Genomic DNA, 26814 nt, shown 5'->3' on the forward strand with positions numbered 1-26814 from the left:
CTACAAGCTCACAACTCTGTCATGATTCAACTACTTGTTTTATTAATTTCAAAAAAGGATTTTACAATTTAGGCATTTAGCAGATGCCCTTATCCAAGCAGAGTAAACAAACTAGTCAATAAACAAGGTAAAGGTAAATCACATCAATAGAGTATAGAGAGAACACTGTAGGGGCTTAAATAGACATTAAACCTAGCATCTGTCTAAACAACATCTATCTATAAATGCACCAGGTCTCTCTCTCTCTGTGTGTGTGTGCGCGTGCGTGCGTGCGTGCTACATACGCACGTCTGAAATCCACGTAACTCAAGAACTGTTGGCCCCACAGACACACGCGTCCCACAACCCCACAGGGAGTGCAGTGCCCGGTGTCGAGTCGGCCGGACCCACGGTTGTCCAGAACCACCAAAAAAGGCCTCTGCCAGGGCTCTGGACCTGATCACCCCTATATCTCAACATAATGGAGCTGGCCTGTTCTGACATCACAACACTTCTCCATGAAATCTCCATATATGGGCATAAAAGGGACACAGAGAGATGGGTGAACGGGTACTCTGACATGGGTACAACGGGTATTGCATAGCCGGATGGGCGTGAAAACTAAAAGATTAGCCCATTTGGAACAGTGCAGAGTTACAAGTTCACAGCTACGCGGCCGTAAGCACAAAAACGCCTTGTAGCGTTGATGATGGAAAACACTGATGGTGAGATTACAATCGGTGCTCTACCCTGAGAGGATTACGCCAGGGCTCCACCGGACGCGTTGCGTCTCCGTCGCGTGCGTCAAAAAACGCACCGGTTCAATTTTAATGCACGCGTTAATGTCACGCAACGCGGGCAGTGGAGCCACCCTTCATTGATTAAAAAGGGAACATTCCCTGACGGTGACGGAGACGCGACGCTGACGCGCCCGGTGGAGCCCCGGTGTTACGATGCAGTGGAGGCATTTCAGTGATTTCACCTGATGAAAAACCCGATTGCTTCGGTGGCAGCAGTACAACACAGACAAGAGGCTCAGCGTCCTTGCCGTGACCCTCTACTGCGTTTCAAGCCAACAGAGTTTTTTTTTTAAACAGACTGTTTACAAACCTAGCTGTCCCCTGACCAACAACCAGGCTCTGTCCCCTGTCTGTGCGGACATGCTTTGTGATCCTTTATAACAATTAGAAATGCATGGCACGGTGGTTCTCAGCTGTCTTAGACCATTCAGTAAGTAAATTGTAGATGTGTAGCACCTTGTGTGTGAGTCATTTGCTCTTAGCTAGCATTACAAAAATAAACCATGGAGATGAGATCCTACTAATTGATCCCACTTGAAAACGCTCTGTACTAAATGGCCATCACTGCTACTACTGTCTGTACTGTTTAACCCATTCTGAACGGGAACCCCTTTTGGTGTTTTAACTAAGCATTATGTTATACTTTAGCTATTGAAAAATAGCAGATCTACAAGCTCATAGCGCGCCACCGAGTGGCGCGCTACGAGCTTGTAGGTCTGCTATTTTTGAAAAATCGTGAAAATGTGCCACAAATCTTTGAATATATATTCTTTCAGAGCGACCGTTTTTCTTATTTCGACGTCAGGCCTAAATGGGTTAAGCAGTGCCATGCATTGTTTGTGTGTGTGCTCGGCATGTGTGTGTGTCATCTCCACGGATTCACAGAAACCATAAAGAGGATTAAGCCCACGACGCTCGTGCGTACGTGCGTACTGCGTACGTGCGTACTGCGTACGCATGTGTTCGTCTCAAACAAACAAAGCAGGCGTGCTCAACTTTGAACAGTATGCTTCATCACCCAATAGGGAGGTAAAAACCTATTATATTTGTAGGATACCATCACAACATGGGGGTACTTCACCGTATCTGGTACACATGTTAAAAATGCCACCATCCCTTTGACCTCTGACCCAGGAAGTACTTTATATTATTAGGAAGTCACTCACGTGTTGAGGGTGGCGCTGAGACACTGACACAGTCCCTCTCTGCTGCGGAAGTTCTTGTGTTTGAAGCCCAGGATCAGCCTCTCCCAAACAAACTGCATGGAGAGAGGGAGAGAGAGAGAGAGAGAGAGAGAGGGGGGGGGGGGGGGGGGGGGGGGGGGACGGCAGTACAGTTACAGAAACCATCTGTAAAGTATGAGTCTCTCTCGAGCCAGACTGCTGCCTCCCACAATTTTCAAATGCTTCTGTCATGCAGTCATACAGTCTGGATGATGTCCGGACGCTGAAAATGATCCGGGGTTAACCCCCGCATCAGTCTCATCTTTGCAGTCACGTATGTGTGTCCTACTGTATATCTAATTATTCGAAGCATACAGTATATAGCTGGCTGCTTAGCAGAATTGAAAATGTAAATATAATATTTAAAAAATATATGTGTGGCCTGGGCCATGGCTCAATGGTCCAGGCAGCTTGGCTGGTAATCCAGTCTAGCAGTGTGCCGCGGGTTCGACTCCCGATCCCAACGGCCTTTACTGCATGTCTTCCCCCCATTTCCTGTCAGCCTACTGTCTGTCCCTTCATAAAAAATATAAAATAAAGGCGAAAGCCACAAAAAAAACATAAAAAAAAATAAAAAAAAGATATATGTGTGAACAGAAATGACGAATAGATGACAGCTGCCTTTCTCTGCTTCGGAATGTATAGTTCCAGACTCTACTGTATATAATAGAATTCGGAGATTGTGGAATAATGTGGTGTGTGTGTGTGTGTACACGAGTGCGTGCGCGTGACTGCGTGCCGTCCGGCGGAGCCAAGCTTCAACAAAGCGTGTCAAGGGAAGTTTCTCGTTGTGGAGCCCTTAATCACCGTTACAGTCAGAGCCAAGAGGCTTTAAGCTTGTGTACTTTTCATCAGGAACACACCCAGAGGAAGTGCCTTCATTCACATGGATTATTGATCTGTCCCCTTCGTACTGTTCCATCATCCTGTTCATAATATCCTGCAGAGTGCTGCACAATAACCCGCTATCCAGCGAGCTGCCACAAGGTGTGCCTTGTGATTTGAGTGACATGATAAAGCAAACAAAAAAAAGAGTGGTGCTGTACTGTACTGTACTGTACTGTACTGTACTGTACTGTACTGTACTGTACTGTACTGTACTGTACTGTACTGTACTGTACTGTACAAGCCCTCCTCCCTGGCCTGTCTGTGTCTGTGTGTTAGGCTGTGCAACAGTGACACTTGGTGGTGAATAATATTCATGTGTGTGTGCGTGTGCGTGTGTGTGTGTGTGTGTGTGTGTGTGTGTGTGTGTGTGTGTGTCTCACCATAGGCGAGGCAACCTGTTCCATGCAGCGTAGGATGAGAGCTTGGCTGTTTTCCCTGACCTGGTCCTTACCGTCACCCAGCCTGTCTATCAGAGCTGGCACAACTGGAGGGCAGAGATGAGGGGGGAGGGGGGCAGGTAGGGAGAGAGAAAGAGAAAAGAGAGGGAGAGCAGAGATGGGGGTTGGGGGGCAGAAAGAGAGAGGGAGAGAGAAAGAAAGAAGGAGAAAATAGAGGGAGAGCAGAGATGGGGTGTGGGGGTGGGGGGGGCAGAAAGAGAGAGGGAGAGAGAACGAGAGACAAAAAGGTTAATATTTCACATCAACATTTAAAATGTAGGCATTTATCAGACGCTCTTATCGAGAGCAACTTATAATAATAAGCATGGTAAACATTAACACAGGGATGTGCCAACTGGCGGCCCCCACCTTCACTTAATGCAGCCCCTCAGGCAAAAGATAATTCAAGATTTCAATTCAAATAACAAAAATAGCTGATCTACAAGCTCAAAACGCGTTGCAGAGTGACACGTAATATGCAATGACAGTAATATGCAATGTGGCCCTCTGGAGTGAGTGTGGAAATATAGTGGCCCTCTCATCATCAAAGTTGCCCACCCCTGCAGTAACACACACACAGAATGCAGAGAGACAGTGCAGTTCCTCAGTGAACTATAGAAAGCAGAGAGACAGTCTCAGTGAACTACAGGATCACAAGGACCTAGAGAAATCTAATAGACCAGTGGTTGGTGGTTTGTCTATTAAATCAGCAGGAGTCAAATGAACTGAAGTAGTATAAACAAAACAAATGCTGCCCCCTAGTGGAACAAAAAGGGGAGGGGGGAAATAAACTCCTGCATGATGTCAACATTGGCAGCCATGAGGAATGTGGAAGGAGGATTTGTGCTTATCAGCTGTGTGTGTGTGTGTGTGTGTGTGTGTGTGTGTGTGTGTGTGTGTGTGTGTGTGTGTGTGTGTGTGTGAGAGAGAGAGAGAGAGAGAGCACAAGCGAGAGAACACAAGCGAGAGAGCAAGAGAGAGCGAGAGTGAGGGGAAATTAATCCTTGAAAAGGTGAACAGAGTGAAGACAGTTTTGTCAGATTGAGCCAAGTTATTAACCTTGGAGTTTAAAGGATAAAAACCACTTAGTTTCAACATGACGTCCCTATTGTAACGGCAGGACGAGGTTAAACGAGACGGGAAGTTTAATGACGACCTGAAATATCTTTCTGGAATCTTAAAAATCTCGTATATATATACACTCACAAAGTCTACGACGAGAGGCAGAGGTTTCAAGATCCCCCATTCTAAGTGTCTCCCCAAGTGCCCTACATCCTGTGGGAGAACAGATTTAGACTTAAACACTGCCAGGCCATGTGCTCTGGATTGTTAACAGTCTGACGCAGTACAGTAGAAGTTGCTGTGCTTTTCAATGTGCGGTGACTCGTTGCGAGTCAGCAAAATAAAATAAAAAGCCACGAGTGTGTTTCAGTACTGATGCACACAACATCAGATGACAAGTCGAGTTGCTGCGTCTGGATTTTAATGTGTGAGGAAAACGTCCTCTAAAACCAGTGGCTCTCTCTTTAATAACCTTTCAGTCGCGACCCCCCCAAAAGAATCACATTTGAACTGGGGAGAGGGGACCCCCCTCACCCGGACAAGCACTTGGAATAGTAGGAGTTGAGGCATTTGCAGTGCACTCTTTAGGTCCTATTTGACAATTTTTCATAACTGCAGTATAGTTTGTTTATTACCTTTGAAGCATTAACCCATTTTGGGCGGGAACCCCTTTTGGTGTTTTAACTAAGCATTATGTTATACTTTAGCTATTGAAAAATAGCAGATCTACAAGCTCATAGCGCGCCACCGAGTGGCGCGCTATGAACTTGTAGGTCTGCTATTTTTGAAAAATCGTAAAAATGCGGCACAAATCTTTGAATATATACATTCTTTCAGAAGACTTTTTATTTATTTCGACGTCAGGCCTAAATGGGTTAATGGTCAAAAGTAATCAATGTGCAGATATACCCTGTATGCACTTCTGTAGGGACACACACAGTACTCTGATGTATTGCACTGTGCCCTTCTTTCTCTCCTGTTATGGGTGGTGGTTGGTGGGGTTGGGAGAAGGTGAGCAAGCGAACCTTCTTTCTCTCCTGTTGATGGTGGTGGTTTATTGGGGTTGGGAGAAGGTGGGCAAGCGAACCGTGCATGAATGCATCTGTATACTTGTATTGTATGTACTATGCATGTTGTTCATGTTCTTTTACGGAAATTTGATGCTGCATCTCAAGGGGGCTATCCCTCCAATACAAATCTGAAATTAGCAAATCCCCAAATAATAATTTGGGGACCGTCCTGGGGTGCCGACCCACAATTTGAGAACCATATACAAACTCAAATGTACACGGCGCTCAAGCAAGCGCACACACACACACACACACACACACACACACACACACACACACACACACACACACACGCACTCGTTCAGATGAAATGGGAGATGACATCACTCTCGCACATGATGAAATGGGAGATGACATCACTCTCGCACATGATGAAATGGGAGATGACATCACTCGCCCACTTATGTTTTGGTATAGGAATGTATGTGTGGGTGTGCATTTGTAAAAAGTTACCACAACAGCTGGTTGCCTAGGAAACAAGGACAATGCCCGCAAACACAAAAGTGACAAGGGGGGCATTGTCACAGAGAGAGAGAGACACAGTGTTACGTCATCTGCTGAAGTTAGCATCAAACGTGCACACACACGTGTGGGCGCGCGCGCACGCACGCACGCACGCACACGTGTGTGGGCACACACCCCACACACACACACCCACACAGACACACACACACGGGGTGTTCCACCAGACCACCACTAGTGTATACAATGTCCAGCTGGGTCCAAAAAGTAGCTAGCCAGATGTGGTGTACAGTATGTTTTCATGCCTGCCCTCTACTCTTAACGTTTCCATGCTTGAGCAGCTTTCTCCAGATGAAAAGGCCCCATTACTTAGGATAAGACTTTGAAAATAAGGAGCTTAACAGAATTGGAAAAAGACAATACACAAATGTATCAAATGTGATGTTTATTGACACATATGATCTCGTATCCATTATTCTGTTATAATATATAGGATGATCAGAATCACCTATTAAACCCATCAAAACCAGGAAAGCATCTGTGCCGATTTAGACTGTCGCGTTGGCTATTCAAAAAATAGCTATTTTTGAACATGTATGGAAATAACTTTGACATTTTTAACACAAAACTTCTCTTCTGGTGGTCCCTGGCACAAAACCTTTCATTACAAACTCCTAAAACGCCTCAATGGAACACATAAGATAACTTGTGTGGAACAGATTTTATTTTATTTTATTTTAGGGGGGTGGGGGGGGGATTAGCTTTTTTGCTTTTCGTAAGAAATGCTCAGACAGTTAGAGATGCAGAGCTCTTTACAGACACCAGTGGCATAAGAACGGCGCGTAGGCCAATCAGAAAGGAGACTCATCTAGCAAAAGAAGTTTGTAATAAAAAAGGTTTCAGGCAGGATATGTTCTTCTGCATTGCTATCTGGCAGGCAGCTGGCACTTGTGGAACACCCTGAACTTGGCTCATCTATTCCGTCAAACTTCCTTCGGTTCCTTTGCTCTTTGTTGGATACTTTCAGTATGAGAGCCAGATGCCTCTGGCCTGGCCAATGGCTGCACTCCTCCTTTTGACTGACGTGTGTGAATGAAAAGCCTGGGGCCAATGAGAGGTCTCCATTACGTCAAAGCCCCGCCCTTTTTAAGAGATCATCTCGTTTCACTTCCACCGAATGAATGAGTGCTGCCGGGCAAGACGCGGCTGACGCGCAAGGATATGCATGTACGCACACACTTTATATTGCCATGGATCAATAGCATTGCTCATTAGTCATTATGACCTCATGCTCTGTGTGTGTGTGTGTGTGTGACTGTGTGTGTGTGTGTGTGTGTGTGTGTGTGTGTGTGTGTGTGCAGACATGTAACAAGGAGAGGAGAGCAAGAGAGATGAAGAAACAGAGAGAGTGAGAGCGGGCAGAGGAGAAAAAGTTAAGATTTCAGAGCTGACAGCCATGACTTTAGAGAGATGTCACACACACACACACACACACACACAACTGGGTTTAGGCTATGTAACAGAATGTGTGTGTGTGTGTGTGTGTGTGTGTGTGTGTGTGTGTGTGTGTGTGTGTGTCCGTGCATGCGTGTCAAGAGGCAGGCTGGTGATAATGACAACCGGTGACACCTGCCACAGGGCGCCTACAGTAGGGGGCCAAATAATTGCATAACACTCAAAAACACAAACACGCACATACATAATGGTGTCCGAAGCAGCACTATGTGCATGAGGTCATGTGTGTATTAGGTGTGGTTTCAGGGGTGCGTAATGGGGTGACCTACAGCACCACACAGACCATTTACACCCTAAATATAGAGAGACTAAGAGACAAAGAATAGCCCAGAGAGAGAGAGGGGGGAGAGAGAGAGACCAGCCCATGCTGCTGCTGATTTGTCTTAGAGGAAGGACAAAGTAAAGTTGAAGTGAGACTAGAGAGTTGTGGGGGCACGGAAGTCACAACGCAATGAATGGACTAGTGTACAACCACGCACACACACACGCACACAGTCTGTTACATAGCCTAAACCAAGTTGTGTGTGTGTGTGTGTGTGTGTGTGACATCTCTCTAAAGTCATGGCTGTCAGCTCTGGAATCTCTCTTTTTCGCCTCTGCCCTCTCCCCCTTTCTTTTTCGCTCTTGCTCTCCTCTCCTTGTTACTTGTCTGTATGCGCGCACACACACACATACACACACACACACACACACACACACACACACACACACACACACACACAGAGCTTAGACCAACAATGCAGCAGGCACGGCTCAAGAGTAGTTACGTCAAAAGTACAAATACCTCCAGACTCTGAACAACGGAACACATTGTGAAGAAAGCTTCTAAAGTGTGCCGCTCACTCAGCACTGTGGCGGCTCTGGAACTCTAGTTAAAAGCTAAATGCATGGCCTGGAACTACACGGTAAAACCTACCTAGTGTCAGTTAAACTCTCCATCCATGATGTCACCAGGGTGGACATTATAGACTTTACTTTTCCTGTCAATCTACCATGTGGATTTTACCTGCGACGGCGCATTAGTCCGACAACGTGGCTTGGCGTGCGGTTAGGATTAGGGACAGGGTTAAATGGTAAATGGTAAATGGTGCATTTATATAGCGCCTTTATCCAAGGCGCTTTACATAGATTGTGCATTACATTCACCCATTCACACACACATTCATACACCGATGGCGGCGGAAACCATGCAAGGCACCAATCAGCACATCGGGAGCAATTAGGGGTTCAGTGTCTTGCTCAAGGACACTTCGACACTAACTCTGGGGGAGCCCGGTTTCGAACTGGCAACCTTGCGGTTACCATCCAGCCACTCTACCCCTGAGCCACCGCCGCCGTCGGAACAACGTGCTGTCGGAACAACGTGCTGTCGGAACAACGTGCTGTCGGAATAACGAGCGGTCGGAAGAATGCCGCTGACCCACGATACTGTACATAACAAGAATCCAAAAGGTGGGTTCCCGTCTTGAAGGGTAAAGCTCAAACCACACCAAAGGGTCGGGTTGGGACAAAGCGTTTTTTTTAAGGTAAACCACACCAATGCAACTCACTGAGTTGCAACGAGTTGCATTGGTGTGGTCTACCTTAAAAGGTAGACCAGCAGCATGCTTTATATACCATAGGATAGGTCAAGTAAAGTAAAGACGCATCACAGCCACAAATAGTCCTACAGCATTATGTAAGATGCACTTCTGCATACCTCACGTACAATCACTTGGATTCATGAACATTGCATGAGACGTGCAGTGTCTGTCAGCGAGAGGCGAGAGAGGGAGAGAGAAAAGCAGAGAGAGAGCCAGGCAGAGTTCCACTGCATGTCGCTCACGCCAGGCAGTTCCACTGCAGGTCGCTCACGCCAGGCAGTTCCACTGCAGGTCGCTCACGTAAAGGTTTACAGACAGAACTGTTTTTATCTTTTGACTGACAAAACATTTAGAGGTTTAATAGGTAGGTCTATCGGGTTGGTTGGAATGATTTCAAACACTGTCATTTCGTTTTGGAATCGCAATGGCAAGCATTCTCACTCTCAAGGAAATGCCGGCTCAGCATAGCAGCGCATCGCATGAAACAAACACCTCACCATTCAAAAAACGTTCCCTCATCATGGAACCTATTATCTTATCTTAAACATATTAAACAAATTCCAAGTTAACTGACGATAGATTGATGAGCCAAACATAATATATGATGAATTTAAAGGTTCAACGTCCAGCCGCTCCACCACCACGCAGCCTCCCCAGTCTCCAAGCCATGAGTTAACATTATTGCTGACATGATTACACTGAGCGTCACTGATTCCGTCTATTATGATAAACTTTTCATTTCATATGCACTCGTAGGCCTAGAACTTAGGTCACCAGAAGTCCAGAACCGCACGAACAGGAAAAAAAAAAGTAATTAAAAAAAGGTTTACTGCGGTAATGAACCCGGTACCGTGGTATGAGTTACATACCGGCGGTATGGCGATATTGCCCGAGTCCCAACCCGACCCTTTGGTGTGGTTTGGGCTTAAAAAGCCCAAACAGGGTTCCCCTTTTCCAGACAAATGAAACGAAAAATCTTATTTTATTATTTCTCTTACACAAATCCGGTATTTTCTCTCTTTTAATTTTCTTCTCTTATCAATACAAATTAATCATTCATCACTTATCTTACAAAGATCCTGTATTTGTCTCTTATTTTTTTACGTGCCCTCTGCCGTTTGCATCGCGATTCAAGTTGCGAATTAATCGTGATTTAAATTGTCACCGGTTTGACTCGATTTTAATCGATTATGATGATATTGTTACATGACTGTGGTGTAACCTGACAAATATACCTAACGCCAGGGCTCCACCGGACGCGTTGCGTCTCTGTCGCGTGCGTCAAAAAACGCACCGGTTCATTTTTAATGCACGCGTTAATGTCACGCAACGCGGGCAGTGGAGCCACCCTTCATTGATTAAAAAGGGAACATTCCCTGACGGTGACGGAGACGCGACGCTGACGCGCCCGGTGGAGCCCCGGCGTGACATTGATACTCTGCTGATGCTATAACTCATGTACAACGCAGTGACACAAGTCTGTAACTGACAGCGTATTAAAACCAACAGGACCCTTACAGGTCTGTAACTGACAGAGTATTAAAACCAACTGGACCCTTACAGGTCTGTAACTGACAGAGTATTAAAACCAACTGGACCCTTACAGGTCTGTAACTGACAGGGTATTAAAACCAACTGGACCCTTACAGGTCTGTAACTGACAGCGTATTAAAACCAACTGGACCCTTACAGGTCTGTAACTGACAGGGTATTAAAACCAACTGGACCCTTACAGGTCTGTAACTGACAGCGTATTAAAACCAACTGGACCCTTACAGGTCTGTAACTGACAGAGTATTAAAACCAACTGGACCCTTACAGGTCTGTAACTGACAGGGTATTAAAACCAACTGGACCCTTACAGGTCTGTAACTGACAGCGTATTAAAACCAACTGGACCCTTACAGGTCTGTAACTGACAGGGTATTAAAACCAACTGGACCCTTACAGGTCTGTAACTGACAGCGTATTAAAACCAACTGGACCCTTACAGGTCTGTAACTGACAGCGTATTAAAACCAACTGGACCCTTACAGGTCTGTAACTGACAGAGTATTAAAACCAACTGGACCCTTACAGGTCTGTAACTGACAGCGTATTAAAACCAACTGGACCCTTACAGGTCTGTAACTGACAGAGTATTAAAACCAACTGGACCCTTACAGGTCTGTAACTGAGTGTATTAAAACCAACTGGACCCTTACAGGTCTGTAACTGAGAGTGTTGAAACCAACTGGACCCTTAAGGCTCCGATGCTCGTTTCCGCTTGTTCACATCACCCGTTTCAATTAAAAACGGATTTTGTGCTAATAGAGGTGAAAACAAACATACCTGTACATCGTCCACTGCCATACAAGTCAGAAATATAAAGAGGTTACCTTTCTCATTCTGGACTGGTCTGTGCGGAGCGGCAACGCTCCAAAATTGAACTGAGCTCTGAAAGACGCTCCAACAGGTTTTGACGCACACACTCACTGCCTCCGCTGTGGCTACAGCCAATGTAAACAGTGGGTCGGACGCAAGAAGCGGATGACACCGTCAGCGTGGCGGGGCCTTTACGGGTCCATTTAGTTCCATGTATACACTCTTCAGGGTTCAATTCACACAGAGGATTTTACAGTGTTGATAGGGGCGTTGTGAGGCATTTTGAGCTTGTAGATCGTCTATTTTCACAATATTTATCTGTGGAACCGAGTTAAACTATATGAAATGCCTCAACTCCAAGTGCTTGTCAGGGAGGGTGGGGGTCCCAGTTCAACGATGATTGGGGGGGGGGGGGGGGGGTGTCGCGGCCTGAAAATGATTAGAATCACTGCTATAGAGAATAATTTATTCTCTGATATAGAGGTGTGTGTGTTGCGTCATTAAACCAGTTTAGACAAGAGAGGGTGTAGCAACAAGCAGACTCGTCCAAACGGTGACGTCTGGCCCATAAACGCTGATCACTGCATTTTGAAGGTAGGCTAGAAACCAGGTTTCTCCGTGTTAATAAAGGCTGGATGATGATGCCAGGTCTCACCTGTGCTCAGGTATCCCTTGAAGCGCTCCCCTAAGCGGTCGACGAACGCCCCGCAGATGTCTATTCCCATAAGAACCACCTGCAGGAGACACGACAGAAAGAAAGAGAAAGAGAGACATGGTTAATGTGGGGTCAACAAGATCAGACAGTTTGGCTGTTTCACGTTAATACCAATGATCTTCTTCCACCGTGATGCTGGTGGTAGGCGGTTCGGCAGGAAGATGGTACAGTTCAGCAGAACAGTGTTAACCCTATATCGTAACTGTCGGGGCAGAAACCGCATATCTCCAGATTATAAAATGTTTTTTTTGTAAATTAATGCCCTGCTTGACTACAGCGTCACACAACAAAAGCATAAAAAGTAGCAGATGTACAAAGCTCAAAGCGTGGCGCGAAGCGACGCGTGTTGAGCTCAGGGCTCGACGCTTAGCATTTTTCCAAGTAGCACGTGTGCGACTAAGTTGAAAAATCTAGTAGCACACAAATTATTTTAGGAGCACGATGAAAAGTTATCAAATAATGTGTTTTTGAGGGGCGCTAGCCCCTCCTATATACAGCTTTAGTCCCCACACGTCTCAAGATTTGCCATTGACAATGAACGGAGAAATTAGGTCAAACTTCTGCTAAATATGACGTAAATTAAACATCAAAACATTAAACGCCATTGACATTGAAAGGACAATGTATGTCATATGTAAACGAGCAAATCAGCTAACCAATCAGGCATTCTGATTGGCCAGTATGAGATGATTCATGATGATGTATGATGATAAGAGCGCCCCTCACTTCACACAGGTGTGATTTTTGAGTGGTGTAAACCACTCCTACGACTGGCTTTGTTAGTTTACTGTCTGTATGTCTGTCTGTCTGTCTGTAAAAAATGAGCATGGTGCATTGTGATTGGCCGGAATGAGACATTACGTCAGACCACAGCTGATCAGGCTATATAAGACCTTACACCACTCAGTTCACACGGGTGTGATTTTTCTTTAATACAGTGATATGAGGTAGGGGCGGGCAATATGTAAAAATATTGTATCACAATATCTTTCAGGAATGATCACAATATTGATATTCATCTGGATTTGTTTGTTTTTATATAATCTATATAATCAATTTGTTTTGATGCTGATATACAATTAGTTTGTTATGCAAATAGATAGAGGGATAGATGGATGGATAATCAATTCATTGTATGTTGCTCATGTATGGATGGATGGACAGACAGACAGACAGACAGACAGACAGACAGACTTTCTATACGTTTTTATCCTGCTGTTCTATCGTGTGAGATTCGGTGCAGGGCGCAGGCTACTCGATGGTGAATTATTATTGTAACATTCTCCTTGGCTTTGACTGCTTCAGTTCAGACCATCGTACATATACACCTCGGCGTGGTGGAAGGAGGTGGTGGGGGGATCTTTGCCTTTTTTCCGTCGCTCGTTATGCAGGCTACTGACTAACGCCAGGGCTCCACCGGACGCGTTGCGTCGCGTCAGCGTCGCGTCAAAAAACGCACCGGTTCAATTTTAATGCACGCGTCGCGTCTCCGTCAACGCGGGCAGTGGAGCCACCCTTCATTGATTAAAAAGGGAACATTCCCTGACGGTGACGGACAACGGCGTCAACTATGGGAGTGCTTGAGGGCTTGGGCACCCCCTGAAAAATTAATAAGCCAAATAGCACCCACTGAGATATCCCCTCATTTTGTCACGTAATCAAGGGCTTTAGATCCCCTTCCCTGGTTTTTGGAGGTGGGTTGGCTTATTTCTCTCACACAATGTGGCAACACTGAAGTCAAAACAAAAACAAGACACGTAGGCACATTCCACACACCTTTAGGTGCTTGGGCCACTGTCTGGGCGAACAGGTATTCATTCATTCAAATGCTAATAAGGTGGCTTTTGTTCTGCTGCGACGATGCGCCGGCGTTGAAACCTCTGTGCCCAACACGCTGGACCGTGAGAGCGGCGTCGTTACAAGCAGTGCTTTCCAACTACAGTGCAATCCTGGACTTTCTCGATGCTATGCATCAATCAGACGACAACTCAGCTACGAAGGCCGGTGGCCTGTTTTCGCTGCTAAAGAAGTTTACCACCTTTTTCTCCCTGCAAATGATGCTGACTTTTTTTTCACGAGTGGAAACAGTCAACGCTTCTCTCCAAAGCCACGAGTTGCACCTCCAGCAAGCTGCAGACAAGTTGGACATGCTCAGAGGAGACATAACGTCTCTTCGTGAAGGTTTCCAGCCACTTTGGGAAAAGACAACTGCAGCAGCAAGGGAGTTGGGCGTACCGAAACAAAGAATGATTCCCCGCCGATTCGACACCGGAGGGCGACGGCCACAATTACGCTATTATTTTGCACTCTATATTCTATTTTGTTTGCTGTGTTTTGCTGTTTTGATGTCGTATTATATTTTTGCTCTTTTTTGCACTCTATATTCTTTTTTGTTTGCTGTGTTTTGCTGTTTTGATGTCGTATTATATTGTATTATATTGTCGTATTATATTATTGCTGCTGCATTGTCTGAAGGAAGCCAAACAAAAATAAGTTTTACTCTTATGTACGTGTACCTGTACACAAGATGTAACAATAAAGCACAACCTTGAACCTTGAAACAATTTAATGTGTTTGTTGTGAACTGAAAGCGCACTGTGTTCAATAGCAAACTGTAAATAAAGTACCAAACGAAAAGAAAAAAAAAAAAACGTTTTTCCCCGCGTCTGGGGGGGGGGGGAGAGAGGCGGGGCTGGGAGGCGGGGCTGGGGAGCACCCCCTGACGTTTTAAGAACCTTACGCCCCTGGTGACGGAGACGCGACGCTGACGCGCCCGTTGGAGCCCGGCCGTAATATGTATCCAGCCCAGTCGGTCATTCGTATTATCATTTGCGCTGCGCACACGCTTTTGTAAGCGAGGTGCTGAGCGAGGGTTGTTTTGGTAGAATCCGTGCACACGTGCACTCTTTGCGTGCACGGCCGCACGCTGTTTCACCCACGTTTGGTTAAAAGTTATATCGAGTGATGTTTGAACATTAAACTTTCCAAATAACTTTAGTATTCAACGTGTCGGGGTCCAAGCAACTCCTTCTGTGCTATCATGCTATCCTGCTGCCGCTGCGTTCGCTCCGCTGCTGACAGGGAAGAGAAGCAACACATGGAGGGGCGGGCGGTGGGAGAAAAAGGGACAGATCTTCAAATGAACGCCGCATTGAGCCTCGACACGTTGTTAGCTTGTAGATCTGCTCTTTTTGGCGAACGACACCGCCGTACTATAGAAATATAAATGTAGGTACAGAACCGCGACTATAGAATGTGCACTTGCTGTGTAGAGCCTTGTCTTTGAATGGTCAAATTCTGTAGTCGCACCGGTGCTACAAAGTGAATTTTACAACTCGCACAGTGATATTTTAACTCGCAAATGCGAGTACCTAGTCGCACTGTCGAGCCCTGGTTGAGCTTGTAGATCTAAGACTTTTGCCGCTTTTGAATTTGAATCGTGAAAAGTAACAGCTTTGTATCTTTTGGACATATGAGGTTTCCACCCGACAGAGACGATACATTACCGTGTTGACCGGGTCAGACTGGGTTCTGTACCTGATCCTCTCCGGGTCAGGCTGGGTTCTGTACCTGATCCTCTGTGTTGACCGGGTCAGGCTGGGTTCTGTACCTGATCCTCTCCATCCTTCCCTCAACACCAAACCTCTTTGACTAAAATAGCAGACCCGCATGTGATTTTAGATCGGCTAATGACATGCACAGAATAGGAAGGCTACTAGGCTAGGGTCCGTGTGATTTAACCCATTTTGACCTGAGATCAGATTCTAAAAATGTCTTCTACATCAGTTTTCTGAAAAAGCTGTTTCCATGTGAGTCGTTCTTCGATTTTTCAAAAATTGCAGACCTACAAGCTCATAGCGCGCCACCGAGTGGCGCGCTATGAGCTTGTAGATCTGCAATTTTTCAATAGCTAAAGCATAACATAATGCTAACAAACTGGGTTAAACCCACAGTCCGAAACGTATAGATACATAAACGGTATATGGAGCATTTCTATATCCATAGTCTTCCTCCAGAGTGCTAGTTGATTGACGATGTGCATTTCATTAACCCACTCACACAAACGCACATTGACACACCACAAACAATGGAGGCTGGAGTTCAAGTTCAATCATGCAAAGCACCAAGCCCTGCTCATCAGGAGAGGTTAGGGCCTAGGGGTCCAGTGCCTTGCTCTCAAGGACACTTCCACCACGGATCATAAGCACCCTTATTATACTTCCATGTTTAACAGCCAGCTACTACACCCTAGGGTCCAATGACACACGTGTTGCTATGGAATGGATACCATAACAAAAGGTTTCCCTCCCCAAGGCTTTCAGATCACATTATAGAAATGTCACAGTCGTTAATTTTTCACTATGGCTGTAGCTGTTAATGCGTGTATGGTACAATGTTGGGCCTGTGGGAATGATGAGGTTATGATACGCGGTCGGCAATGTGTCTGCGAGTGTGTACGTCATGTTGCTGAATGCTTTGTAGACGTGCTTTGTGCCATCATCATTCATGAGTGACAACACCTTCTCTCATCTTCCCCTCCTACCACTGCTGTTGTTGCACTTAAAAACATTTTCGGGGGGGAAAAAATAGAAGTTCTCCGAGTTCAGTCGTTTAAGTGGGTGCAGCAGCACGCAGCCATATAAATGGGTTCCTTTCCAAGTCCACTGGGGATTAGATCATGACACTCTTTCATGCTCTCATGCATCTTAATCACTTATACTCGTCTGAAACAGACTTGAGTTGCAGCTGTACTTCATCATCTTGAATCACATTACACAAAAATCAATCTTTTTGCCCAAAATAGCCCAACAAACTCGCTTGTACGTATTAGAATAAACTAAATGACTTTCATTGTCTCATTGTGTATTCTGTTATGGCTATTTTAGAATATCAAATAGATTGCCAATTATAATAGTATTATTCTATATTTGTCAATCTACAGTCAATACTAGAGGCACTTTTCACAGCATCAATGTACTCATTCTGACTCCAACTGCAGTTGTCAATCTAACAGCTGACCTGACTTCTCCATGCTTACCATCACTATGGCAGCGAATGTGTACTTGTGTAACTATTTGTGTGTCGCCCTTATCTTTAGCGAAGATCCTTATATAACCATTTACTATAGGCTTGCGCCCGGAGGGGCTGCCGGAATAGGCAAGGAGGCCTGTTCCTTACTCTCGGTGTGCCGTTACTCTGCTGAATCTTCTTAATACATTTAAATTCTCAACACTTCACCCTGAAAGACTTTGTCAATCAATCATCTTTGGAAGATTATTTAATCTACAACAATTCTTAGTAAAGAACATAGTTTGTGGACTAAAGGACTGGCCTGGGCCATATATTATACACAACTCCAATATGTCAGGTCAACAATGTTTTTGAGTTGTACTACCCGACCTGAGGTCAACGGGTCCTCCCAGCAATGACCTCAGCCAAGCTGCACCTTAGAGAAGGCACTTCCTCCATTCACTTAATAAAACACCATTCATCAAGACACCATTGTTGGATTGTTTTCTTTCCGCCTGGCCATAATGTATTTCCAGTGAGACGAGAGTAGGGAAGTGAAACGGGGCATGTGACATTAGTGCTTGTATTGTATCATCATCATGGACTCCCTGTCCCTCAACTAACTTATCCCCATCCAACTGACCTGTGGGGAGTCTGGTGGAGACTGGACTAGTGTTTGGGCTCCTTTAGGATTTGAACGATTCCGGTTCTGTAATCATTCCCTCTTAACGGGTGCAGTACTTAGTTTAGACAGTTTTTGGTTTAGACTAGTCATTGGGTTAGACCAGTCATTAGTCCTACAACTACAACCTATCTCAAACCCTCACCCTAAACCTAACCTCCCACGGGGCAGCACACCTAAACCTAACCCATGTCTAACCAATGACTAGTCTAAACTAAGTATGCACCCCCTCTTGACGGTCCGATTAATTTACGGTTCCCTTTAACGATTCCTATAGGGGGTTCAAAATGGACCCTTACAGGTCTGTAACTCTGAGAGTGTACAAATGGAACCAAATGGACCCTTACAGGTCTGTAACTCTGAGAGTGTACAAATGGAACCAAATGGACCCTTACGGGTCTGTAACTCTGAGAGTGTACAAATGGAACCAAATGGACCCTTACGGGTCTGTAACTCTGAGAGTGTACAAATGGAACCAAATGGACCCTTACGGGTCTGTAACTCTGAGAGTGTACAAATGGAACCAAATGGACCCTTACAGGTCTGTAACTCTGAGAGTGTACAAATGGAACCAAATGGACCCTTACAGGTCTGTAACTCTGAGAGTGTACAAATGGAACCAAATGGACCCTTACAGGTCTGTAACTCTGAGAGTGTACAAATGGAACCAAATGGACCCTTACGGGTCTGTAACTCTGAGAGTGTACAAATGGAACCAAATGGACCCTTACGGGTCTGTAACTCTGAGAGTGTACAAATGGAACCAAATGGACCCTTACGGGTCTGTAACTCTGAGAGTGTACAAATGGAACCAAATGGACCCTTACGGGTCTGTAACTCTGAGAGTGTACAAATGGACCCTTACAGGTCTGTAACTCTGAGAGTGTACAAATGAAACCAAATGGACCCTTACAGGTCTGTAACTCTGAGAGTGTACAAATGGAACCAAATGGACCCTTACAGGTCTGTAACTCTGAGAGTGTACAAATGGAACAAAATGGACCCTTAGAGGTCTGTAGTGTAACTCAGAAGTGTACAAAAGGAACCAAATCAACCCGTTCCATTTGTACACTAGAGTAATGTTATGATGGTCCTGGAAATGTAAAAAGGTTTGAGAACCACTGGCATTGTAATTGCATAGCAGACATGAAGTCCACATACCAGCTGCGACAGTGTAACAGGAAACATATTCCAGAAATGGTTCCAAATGTGATGGAAGTTGGAACCGATTCCGGTTCGTCAATATTGGATCAGGTTCCGAATCCCAACCCTAGACTGGATCATCAGACCTCAGGTCCATCATCATCAAATGATAAAAGACAGGATATTAAAAAGGCACACTGGCAGACACTTGCCAAAATGTTGCTCTTTATTAGGCTGACGTTTCGGTCGATTCAGACAGACAAACCATTGTCTGTCCTGAATGATGAAGGTCTAATCGACCGAAACGTCGACCTAATAAAGAGCAACATTTTGGCAAGTGTCTGGCAGTGTGCGGGACCTTTTAAGAGACCCTTTTTAATATATGCCCTACGCACCTGTCACTAGCCTTCTGAGGTGTTTAACGGATAGGATATAACAGGATGTTCTGTGCCGATTAACCATGTCCACAGTCAAGTCTGTTTAATTTATAGAGTACCAAATCATAGCAGCAAGTTGTCTCATGACAGTTTTCATATAGAGCAGGTCAACACCACCATACTCTTACAGAGACCCAACCATTCCCGCCAGCACTTGGCAACAGCTGAAAGGAAAAACTCCCCTTCAACGGGAAGACACCCGGCTTGAACAGAACCCCAGGCTCTAGGTGGGCGGCCAGCCATCTGCCTTAACCAGTTGGAGAGAGAGAGAGAGAGAGAGAGAGAGAGAGAGAGAGAGAGAGAGAGAGAGAGAGAGAGAGAGAGAGAGTGAAGAGAGAAGCTAGCTATAATTTATGAAGTACATTTCAATGAAATAAACTAGAAAATCGAAAGAGATCCACAAGGGAACGGCTGTGGCCACTGGCCATGCTGTGACGTCAGTCATCTATGACTGTATGACACACCTATGAAGTATGACTCCATATTTAGGCCAGGTTTAGGGCCGCTCGGCTCAGAGCCTCCGTTGGCTTCCAGTAGAACATGTACTTCCTTTGCTGTCAAGGCAGAAACCTTTTATGTCCATATTTTAAATTTGTAGTGTTTTTTTCCTTGTCGATCTGCTACTTTTTGTATTTGAATCCTGAAAAGTAAGCATTTTGGACATATGAGGTTTCAACCCAACAGAGTCAATTATTTCAAAATGTACAACAAAGGAAGAATAGTGCAGCTGCTCCAGAGACACATACTGTACTGTACAGAGTACAGACACTAGTAGAGGGCTAGGCTTCTGCTCTGCAAAAGACAAAATAACGCAATCTAATATTTTATTTATTTTATGTTGCTCTCGCTGCTTCTCCACCCTACCCGCCTCCTGCTGTGTTCACAGGGTGCAGAGAGAGAGTACCGCAGAGAGGCAGCACAAAACCACCAGCTATTTCCATCGCTCGAAAAAAGCCTTTAGTCGGATTTCAGTAAATAAAGACATCAAGCATAAGGGTAGAGTGTTGCATTTGTATCACTGTGGAAATCTCAGAGAAAAAACGATTGTATTGTTTTTTATTGTAATGTGTTTTTGTTGTGATATGGATCTCCCTTGGGTCTGAAATAAAGAATTGATTGAAGATTGAATAATGCGTTTTGGTCCTAAAGTACTGTGATGTCACCTCTAATGTCACATCACCTCGCAAATGTACAGGTCGACAGTCCTACTGTATGTCATGACTAACATCACTAACAAACTGCGTGCGTGCGTGTGTGCGTGCGTGCGTGCGTGCGTGCGTGCAGAAGGGAGTTTTTCCACAGCGTGGTTGATTAGTATCAGATCCCATGCAGCTCCTGGAATGCTTATGTTGGCAGCACGGCTCGCCGGCGGTTCACAGAAAGAAAATCCCTGAAAACATTATTCCCTCTGCTCTGTCCCCTACAGACTACACAGCAAAGCCTCTTCCCTATTTTAGTCATGAGAGAGAGGAGGAGAGACGAGCCAGGTAACCACAGACAGAGAGGAGAGAGACGATGAAGAGAAGAAAGGCCAAGACGGAGGCCAAGAAGAGAAGAAGCAGGAGGAGGCCGGGGGGACGAACTGGAGAAAGAGTCATCCTGGATTAGAAACATGAGCTCTGGGTCGATATGATGATGACTCCACCATACTGACCTCATTTATGATGGGAGGGAGAGAGAGAGAGAGAGAGAGAGAGAGAGGCAGCAGGAGGGGAACAGGGCGAGGGGAAAAGGAGGCGAGGTACGCAGGATGAGGAGATGGATGGAGGAGAGAGGACAGAGATGGCAAGAGGACAAGAAGGGAGGAGGAGGGACGTGTGGAGCGAGAGAGAGAGATTGAAGGGAAACAACAAACATTGTGCTCATGACCATATGTTCACCTCCACACAGGGGAGAGAGAGAGGTGCTTAGAGTAGTTCACCCAAAACATTACTTATTTTCTATCAATTACACACCCCATGAAGCCTTCTGAATTCATGGATTTATTGTGTTTCCCGAGCCAATAATTTGAGGACCGGGAAGCTCGGTCTGGGTGAACCTTTAATGTGCACTCTTTAATGTACGGCTGTGTCGCACACTGAAAATATCTTATCTCGCGTTGTAAGCTTGTAGATCAGCTATTTTCAGCATGTGACAGCGGCATACGATAAAGTATATGAATAAGGCTAGAGGGAAAGACAAGAAGCTGTGGATGTTGTTGTCGTCCGGCGAGAATAAGCGAAGAGAGGCGGTTCTGTTCCGCGGTCGAACCCAACGGCTTATTAGGAATGAGCGCAGACAGACAAATGTAAATAATAAATATAGAGCTGCTGGACGAAACATTAATTTACTACCATGATTCATTCGTCCAAAAATATCCACACACAGATGGGGAAATGTGGGCATTTATTTACTACTGTGTCAGAGAGGGGGAAATTATTCACCCGAATGACCGCATCTGCACTCTACCACGCCTCGCCGGTGCTTCTCCTTAACCTTTTGTGCAGGCGTCCGATTACAGAACATTAAGATAAATAAAAACAAAATGTCACAAATACTGAGAGGTACATAATATAACTAACTGCAGATAAAGTTTAAGGCACTGAGACACGGTCCAGTGTCTTACAGCCGCACGCACACACGCACACACACACACACACACCCCCCCATACATATCATCAGTGGCTCAGTTGGACACTATGATTCAGCGCCAGACGCCAGGCAGCGACCTTGCCGACCTTGGTGTGAGTCTGTGATTGAGTGTTGGGTTGGTGGCCAGGCAGCAGCAACCCAACGCACAAAACACTGAGTGTAAATTTAACAGAATGTAAAAAAACGGTCCCTCACCATTTCGCAGTGTACACTGCAGACACGCACACACACACACACACACACACACACACACACACACAACTGTGCATTGTAACCTGGTGCTGTGCTGAGCTTCACCTAAAGAAACCCAAGTGGATTTTTTTTTTCACCGTACCCTCAATGAATAAGGGCTTTGAGAGGAACTTAAGCGCTGTGTGTGCATGAGGGGCTTAGCAGCACTTTAATGCGCATACCGTGTACCGGCACCCCCTGGCTTTCTGGAGGGGCTTAAGGAGCTCATGAGTTTAAAAGACGAACGCTGAATTCAAGACGACAACAAAAAAAAACTACGTGAGAGACCATGAAAAGCAAACAGAAGCCTTACTGAGGCCATGAAAGGGGAGATTGCTTAATTGCTTAATTATGTTTGCCCAGCAATTCAGAAAACAAATATCTTTTCATAATGTGGAACAAAGAGGCATTCACACATGTTGGTGAACTACATTAACATGATCCGTTTGTTATTTAAACCCCTCCAACAGCAAAGCACTACATTAACATGATCTGTTTGTTATTTAAACCCCTCCAACAGCAAAGCAAAGTCCAACATTTACCAAGTCATGATGTCATAACAATGGTATTTATGTAGCTCGTTTCAACGATGTAGACAAACTGATTCACTAAAGGATGACAAAAAGTATGTACAAAAATAGCATATACAAATGACAGTAACCATAGTACCCCTCCAACACACGTCCATCACATTAACCATACCCCTCCAACACACTTCCATCATCAACACATCATAGATAAGATACAACACCAAACTAGGGTTGGGATCATCCGGAACCGGAGGAACCAGATCCAACATTGAGGAACCAGAATCGGTTCCATCACATTTGGAACCGATTCCGTGTCACACAACTGTCAGCTGGTATGTGGACTTAAAATATCTGCTATCCAATTACAATACTGGACTGGTGGTTCTTAAACTCTGAGAGTGTACAAATGGAACCAAATGGACCCGTTACAGACCTAAAAAGGTCCATTTGGAACCCCCTAGGAATCGTGAAATTAATCGGACCGTTAAGAGGGAATCGACTGGAATCGTAAAACATCCTAAAAGGATCCCAATTCCAATCATACGTTTAACCCTAACCCTAACACATAAATGAAGTATATATCTGGACTAACCACCCATCCAAAGGCCTGAGAAAGAAAAGGATGCCTGCTATTAAAAGAGGCCATCAGGCAGTTTGTTCCAGAAACTAGTAAGACCTTAAATCAGCAACAACATCTGACCGATGGCCGGCCGATAACAGTAGGGGTCCCATTGGGGCAGTCATCTGCTGGGTGTGTGCATATTTTGGGGTGCAGTCAGAGCTCACAGGAGCAGTCAACAAAGCAGGCCGGCAACTGAGGTCGGTCAAGTTCAAGCCCATTGGCGATTTGGCGCACGGTTGAGTTTTCAAGTGTGAAAAGGGGGTTGGGTGGAACAAGTTCAGCAGCTGCATTTTTACAACATCTGGTTGTTGTTGTTGTCATTAGTATTCATCATGACAGCCATAGTAATACACAGATATGAAAACTATACTATACATTTAAGTGCATGTAGGACAGGCTTATATCCAACTTCATTACTTTACCGTCCGTGACAGTGTTTGCTTATGGGCGATAAACGGGCAACAACATGTAATGTTATAAATTCAGTACTCGTTCATATTCCCTGAAGATTGCCAGTGTGACAGTCATAGATTAGGTTGACAGTCGGCCAGAATCCACTTAAAAACAACTTCTATCTCAACTTCCTTGTTCACAGACGGATATTCAATATGAAGATATGAAGTTGTTTTCTCCGCACATTCTTTCTGAGATAAAGTAGGCATAGATTTCTTTGTAGATAATAATCACTCCTAATAGGCTATGGTATGTTTAAATCAAATGCACTGTAGTAGGCTGATAGTCTCAGCATGAGTGTTAACCTTATATAAACCCATTACCAAAAGCATCACGAAAAAAAAGAGAACCACCAAAAGAACAGACACACATAAATGGTAAATGGTGCATTTATATTGCGCCTTTATCCAAGGCGCTTTACATAGATTGTGCATTATATTCACCCATATTCACCCATTCATACACCGATGGCGGAGGAAACCATGCAAGGCACCAACCAGCACATCAGGAGCAATAGGCCTATCTCACAGAATTTCCCCGCCCCCTTAATACGGCCCCTTTCGGGGCTAGTGGTGATAGCGTGACGTCACTCCATAGACGCTACATGTTAACAGAGGTAATTTAAGAAGTCTACAACTTTTGTTTTCTCAAGGTAAGGTTTGTTCTATCTGTTCGAGCTGATTTACCATCTTGTTTGCTTCATAATAATATTGGTCTGTCACATTTTTACATTAGGAAATGTACTTAGAATCTCCAGAGAAAAAAACGTGTAAATGCTAATGTTAAATGACACCACTATCTACCGGAAGTGGGCGTGGAAAGCGGGCTGTGAGATAGGCCTATTAGGGGTTCAGAGTCTTGCTCAAGGACACTTCGACACCAACTCTGGGGGAGCCCGGGTTCGAACTGGGAACCTTGCAGTTGCCATCCGGCCACTCTACCGCTGAGCCACCACCACCCCCGGCCCAATTTATAGCGGTACTTTATTGTGCACTGGTGTTGAACACCACAACAGCTCACGCAACACATAACAGCAAACAGCGCACCGGGCACCGGTGCATAAAGACATAACTCAGGCTTCATGAGATGCATAAAGCTGTATCATACACCCTCCACTCCACATGTTGTGATGAGCTGGACTAGTTCCTCAGGATGGGTCACCTCTCTCCCACAGCCGTCCACCAGCCAGGTGGCTTGTATTTATTATCATAATGCATGTCTTGTGTCCATCTATGTAAATCGTGCCATCTGTGTTTTGTTTTGTTTTTTAATGCCAACGGGAGTTGGTTTGCATTTATTATATGAGCTCCAGTCGACAGACGCTACGTTTTATTTGTTGCCTTGCAACTCCAATTGATTATTATTTTTAGTTACAGAAATTCTGTAACTTTCTTTCGGCTCGAAAAATTGTGTTCATGATTTCTCACAACTCGAGTTGGCTTTGTACGAGGCTTAAAAGGTCTTTAAATAAATACTTTTTGAAATGTCTATGAGGAAAATGAACGGGGAATCATTTCCTGTGCCCTGGTAGGGGGCGGGACTGCACCGCTCTATAGAACAGGGGTTGACACCAAGGTCTCAGAGGAACTTGCCCAAAAGTTTCCATTATGAAATGATAGGAAAACTGTAGAGCAAATTAATTAATGTTAAATCCAATCGATATTAACTGTAGAGTGTCGACAGAAACATCACACTTGTGTGAAGTGAGGGGCGCTCTTATAATCATCATACATCACATTCCGTGCTCAGCCAATCAAATCATCACAAAAGTCATTCTGGACAATCACTTTTAGCGTCTTCACTTTTCTCACTCACTTTTATCTTCATGTGTACTTTGCTCAGCCAATCAAATCATCGCTATGGGGTGATCAGCCAATCACAAGCCAATGTTTGTGTTCACACAGACCCACATAGCTTTTTGAGGTTTTTGAGGGGCTGGTGCCCGTCAAAAACCAGTATGACTGCAACAGCTAGTTGCAAAAAAGGTAACATTGTTCTTCAAATTCAATGAAGACGGAATGCCCTTGCTTGTCGGGAAACCTGAAAGAAAATTAAACTTTCCCCGAACCTTTTATTTACTTGCCAGTTGCCACAGGCAGTTGGGCAACCGTTAGTGTCAATACCTGAGGTATTTTGGCCCATAGCGACTAAATGTACCCAGTTTAGTTTTATTCTACAGTAAAAAAGTATTGGCAGACCAGTACCTGGTGATCTGAGATTTGTGATTGGTCCTACATGACCAATTCAAGTATAAGCTCCCATATCAATGCTAGACTTTTAAACAGCCTTTACAGCTGCCAACGGCAGCTAAATATGAAAACGAGACCTGTTCTACAAAACACTAACGTTGCTGATGACATTTTAAGTAAAGTTATCCAGCCGATTTCAGCAACATCCAGCAGATTGAATTCAGTAGACAGGGTCACAAATATTTGGAACAACATTTAGTCAAGGACACCCTGGTATTAAATTACTGGCCGAGATCAATAACCAAGTGCCCCCATCTATCTGCAGATCTGTCAATAATTAGTAGGGATGCACCGAAAGGGAAATTCTTGGCCGAAACCGAATACCGAATATAGGAAACAGTTGGCCAAAAACCGAATACCGAATATGATTAATATTATATATATTTTTTCCTACCATTGCTGTCATGGCCGTACCTTAAAGCTACCTGATTTATGGCAAATAAATGGTCATGGTAAAACTTAACTTAAATAATGATCAGTATTATGGGTCCATAAAACATTTATTCAGCTCTTTTGAATGCATTAATTGCATACACTATTCGGTGATATATTTTCTGCCTATGATTCGGGCCGAAACCGAATAGGCCAAAAATGCATTTTTAGCCATTTTCTGCCGAATATTTTCTGCGGACGAATATTCGGTGCTTAATTAGATCGTGCCAATACATCGGTACAAGCCTAGCCTCAAAGAAAACACAGAATCCTTGACATGAGGGCTTTTGGATCCT

General features: G+C 44.8%; 1 protein-coding gene across 17 annotated transcripts in view; it reads right to left on the bottom strand.

Moving 5' to 3' along the window:
* Window positions 1–26814, bottom strand: part of clasp2 (cytoplasmic linker associated protein 2) — a 145329-nt gene that overhangs the window by 114504 nt on the left and 4011 nt on the right. For all 17 annotated transcript variants that reach the window (XM_079523486.1, XM_079523482.1, XM_079523481.1 and 14 more), the window contains exons 2-4: window positions 12039–12117; window positions 3271–3374; window positions 1946–2037 (exon numbers count right to left, since the gene is read on the bottom strand). In XM_079523486.1, the coding sequence (XP_079379612.1) occupies window positions 1946–2037; window positions 3271–3374; window positions 12039–12117 (275 nt within the window). The remainder of the gene's footprint in view (window positions 1–1945; window positions 2038–3270; window positions 3375–12038; window positions 12118–26814) is intronic.

Source organism: Electrona antarctica (assembly GCF_951216825.1).
Source record: "Electrona antarctica genome assembly, chromosome: 15".
Lineage (NCBI taxonomy): Eukaryota > Metazoa > Chordata > Actinopteri > Myctophiformes > Myctophidae > Electrona > Electrona antarctica.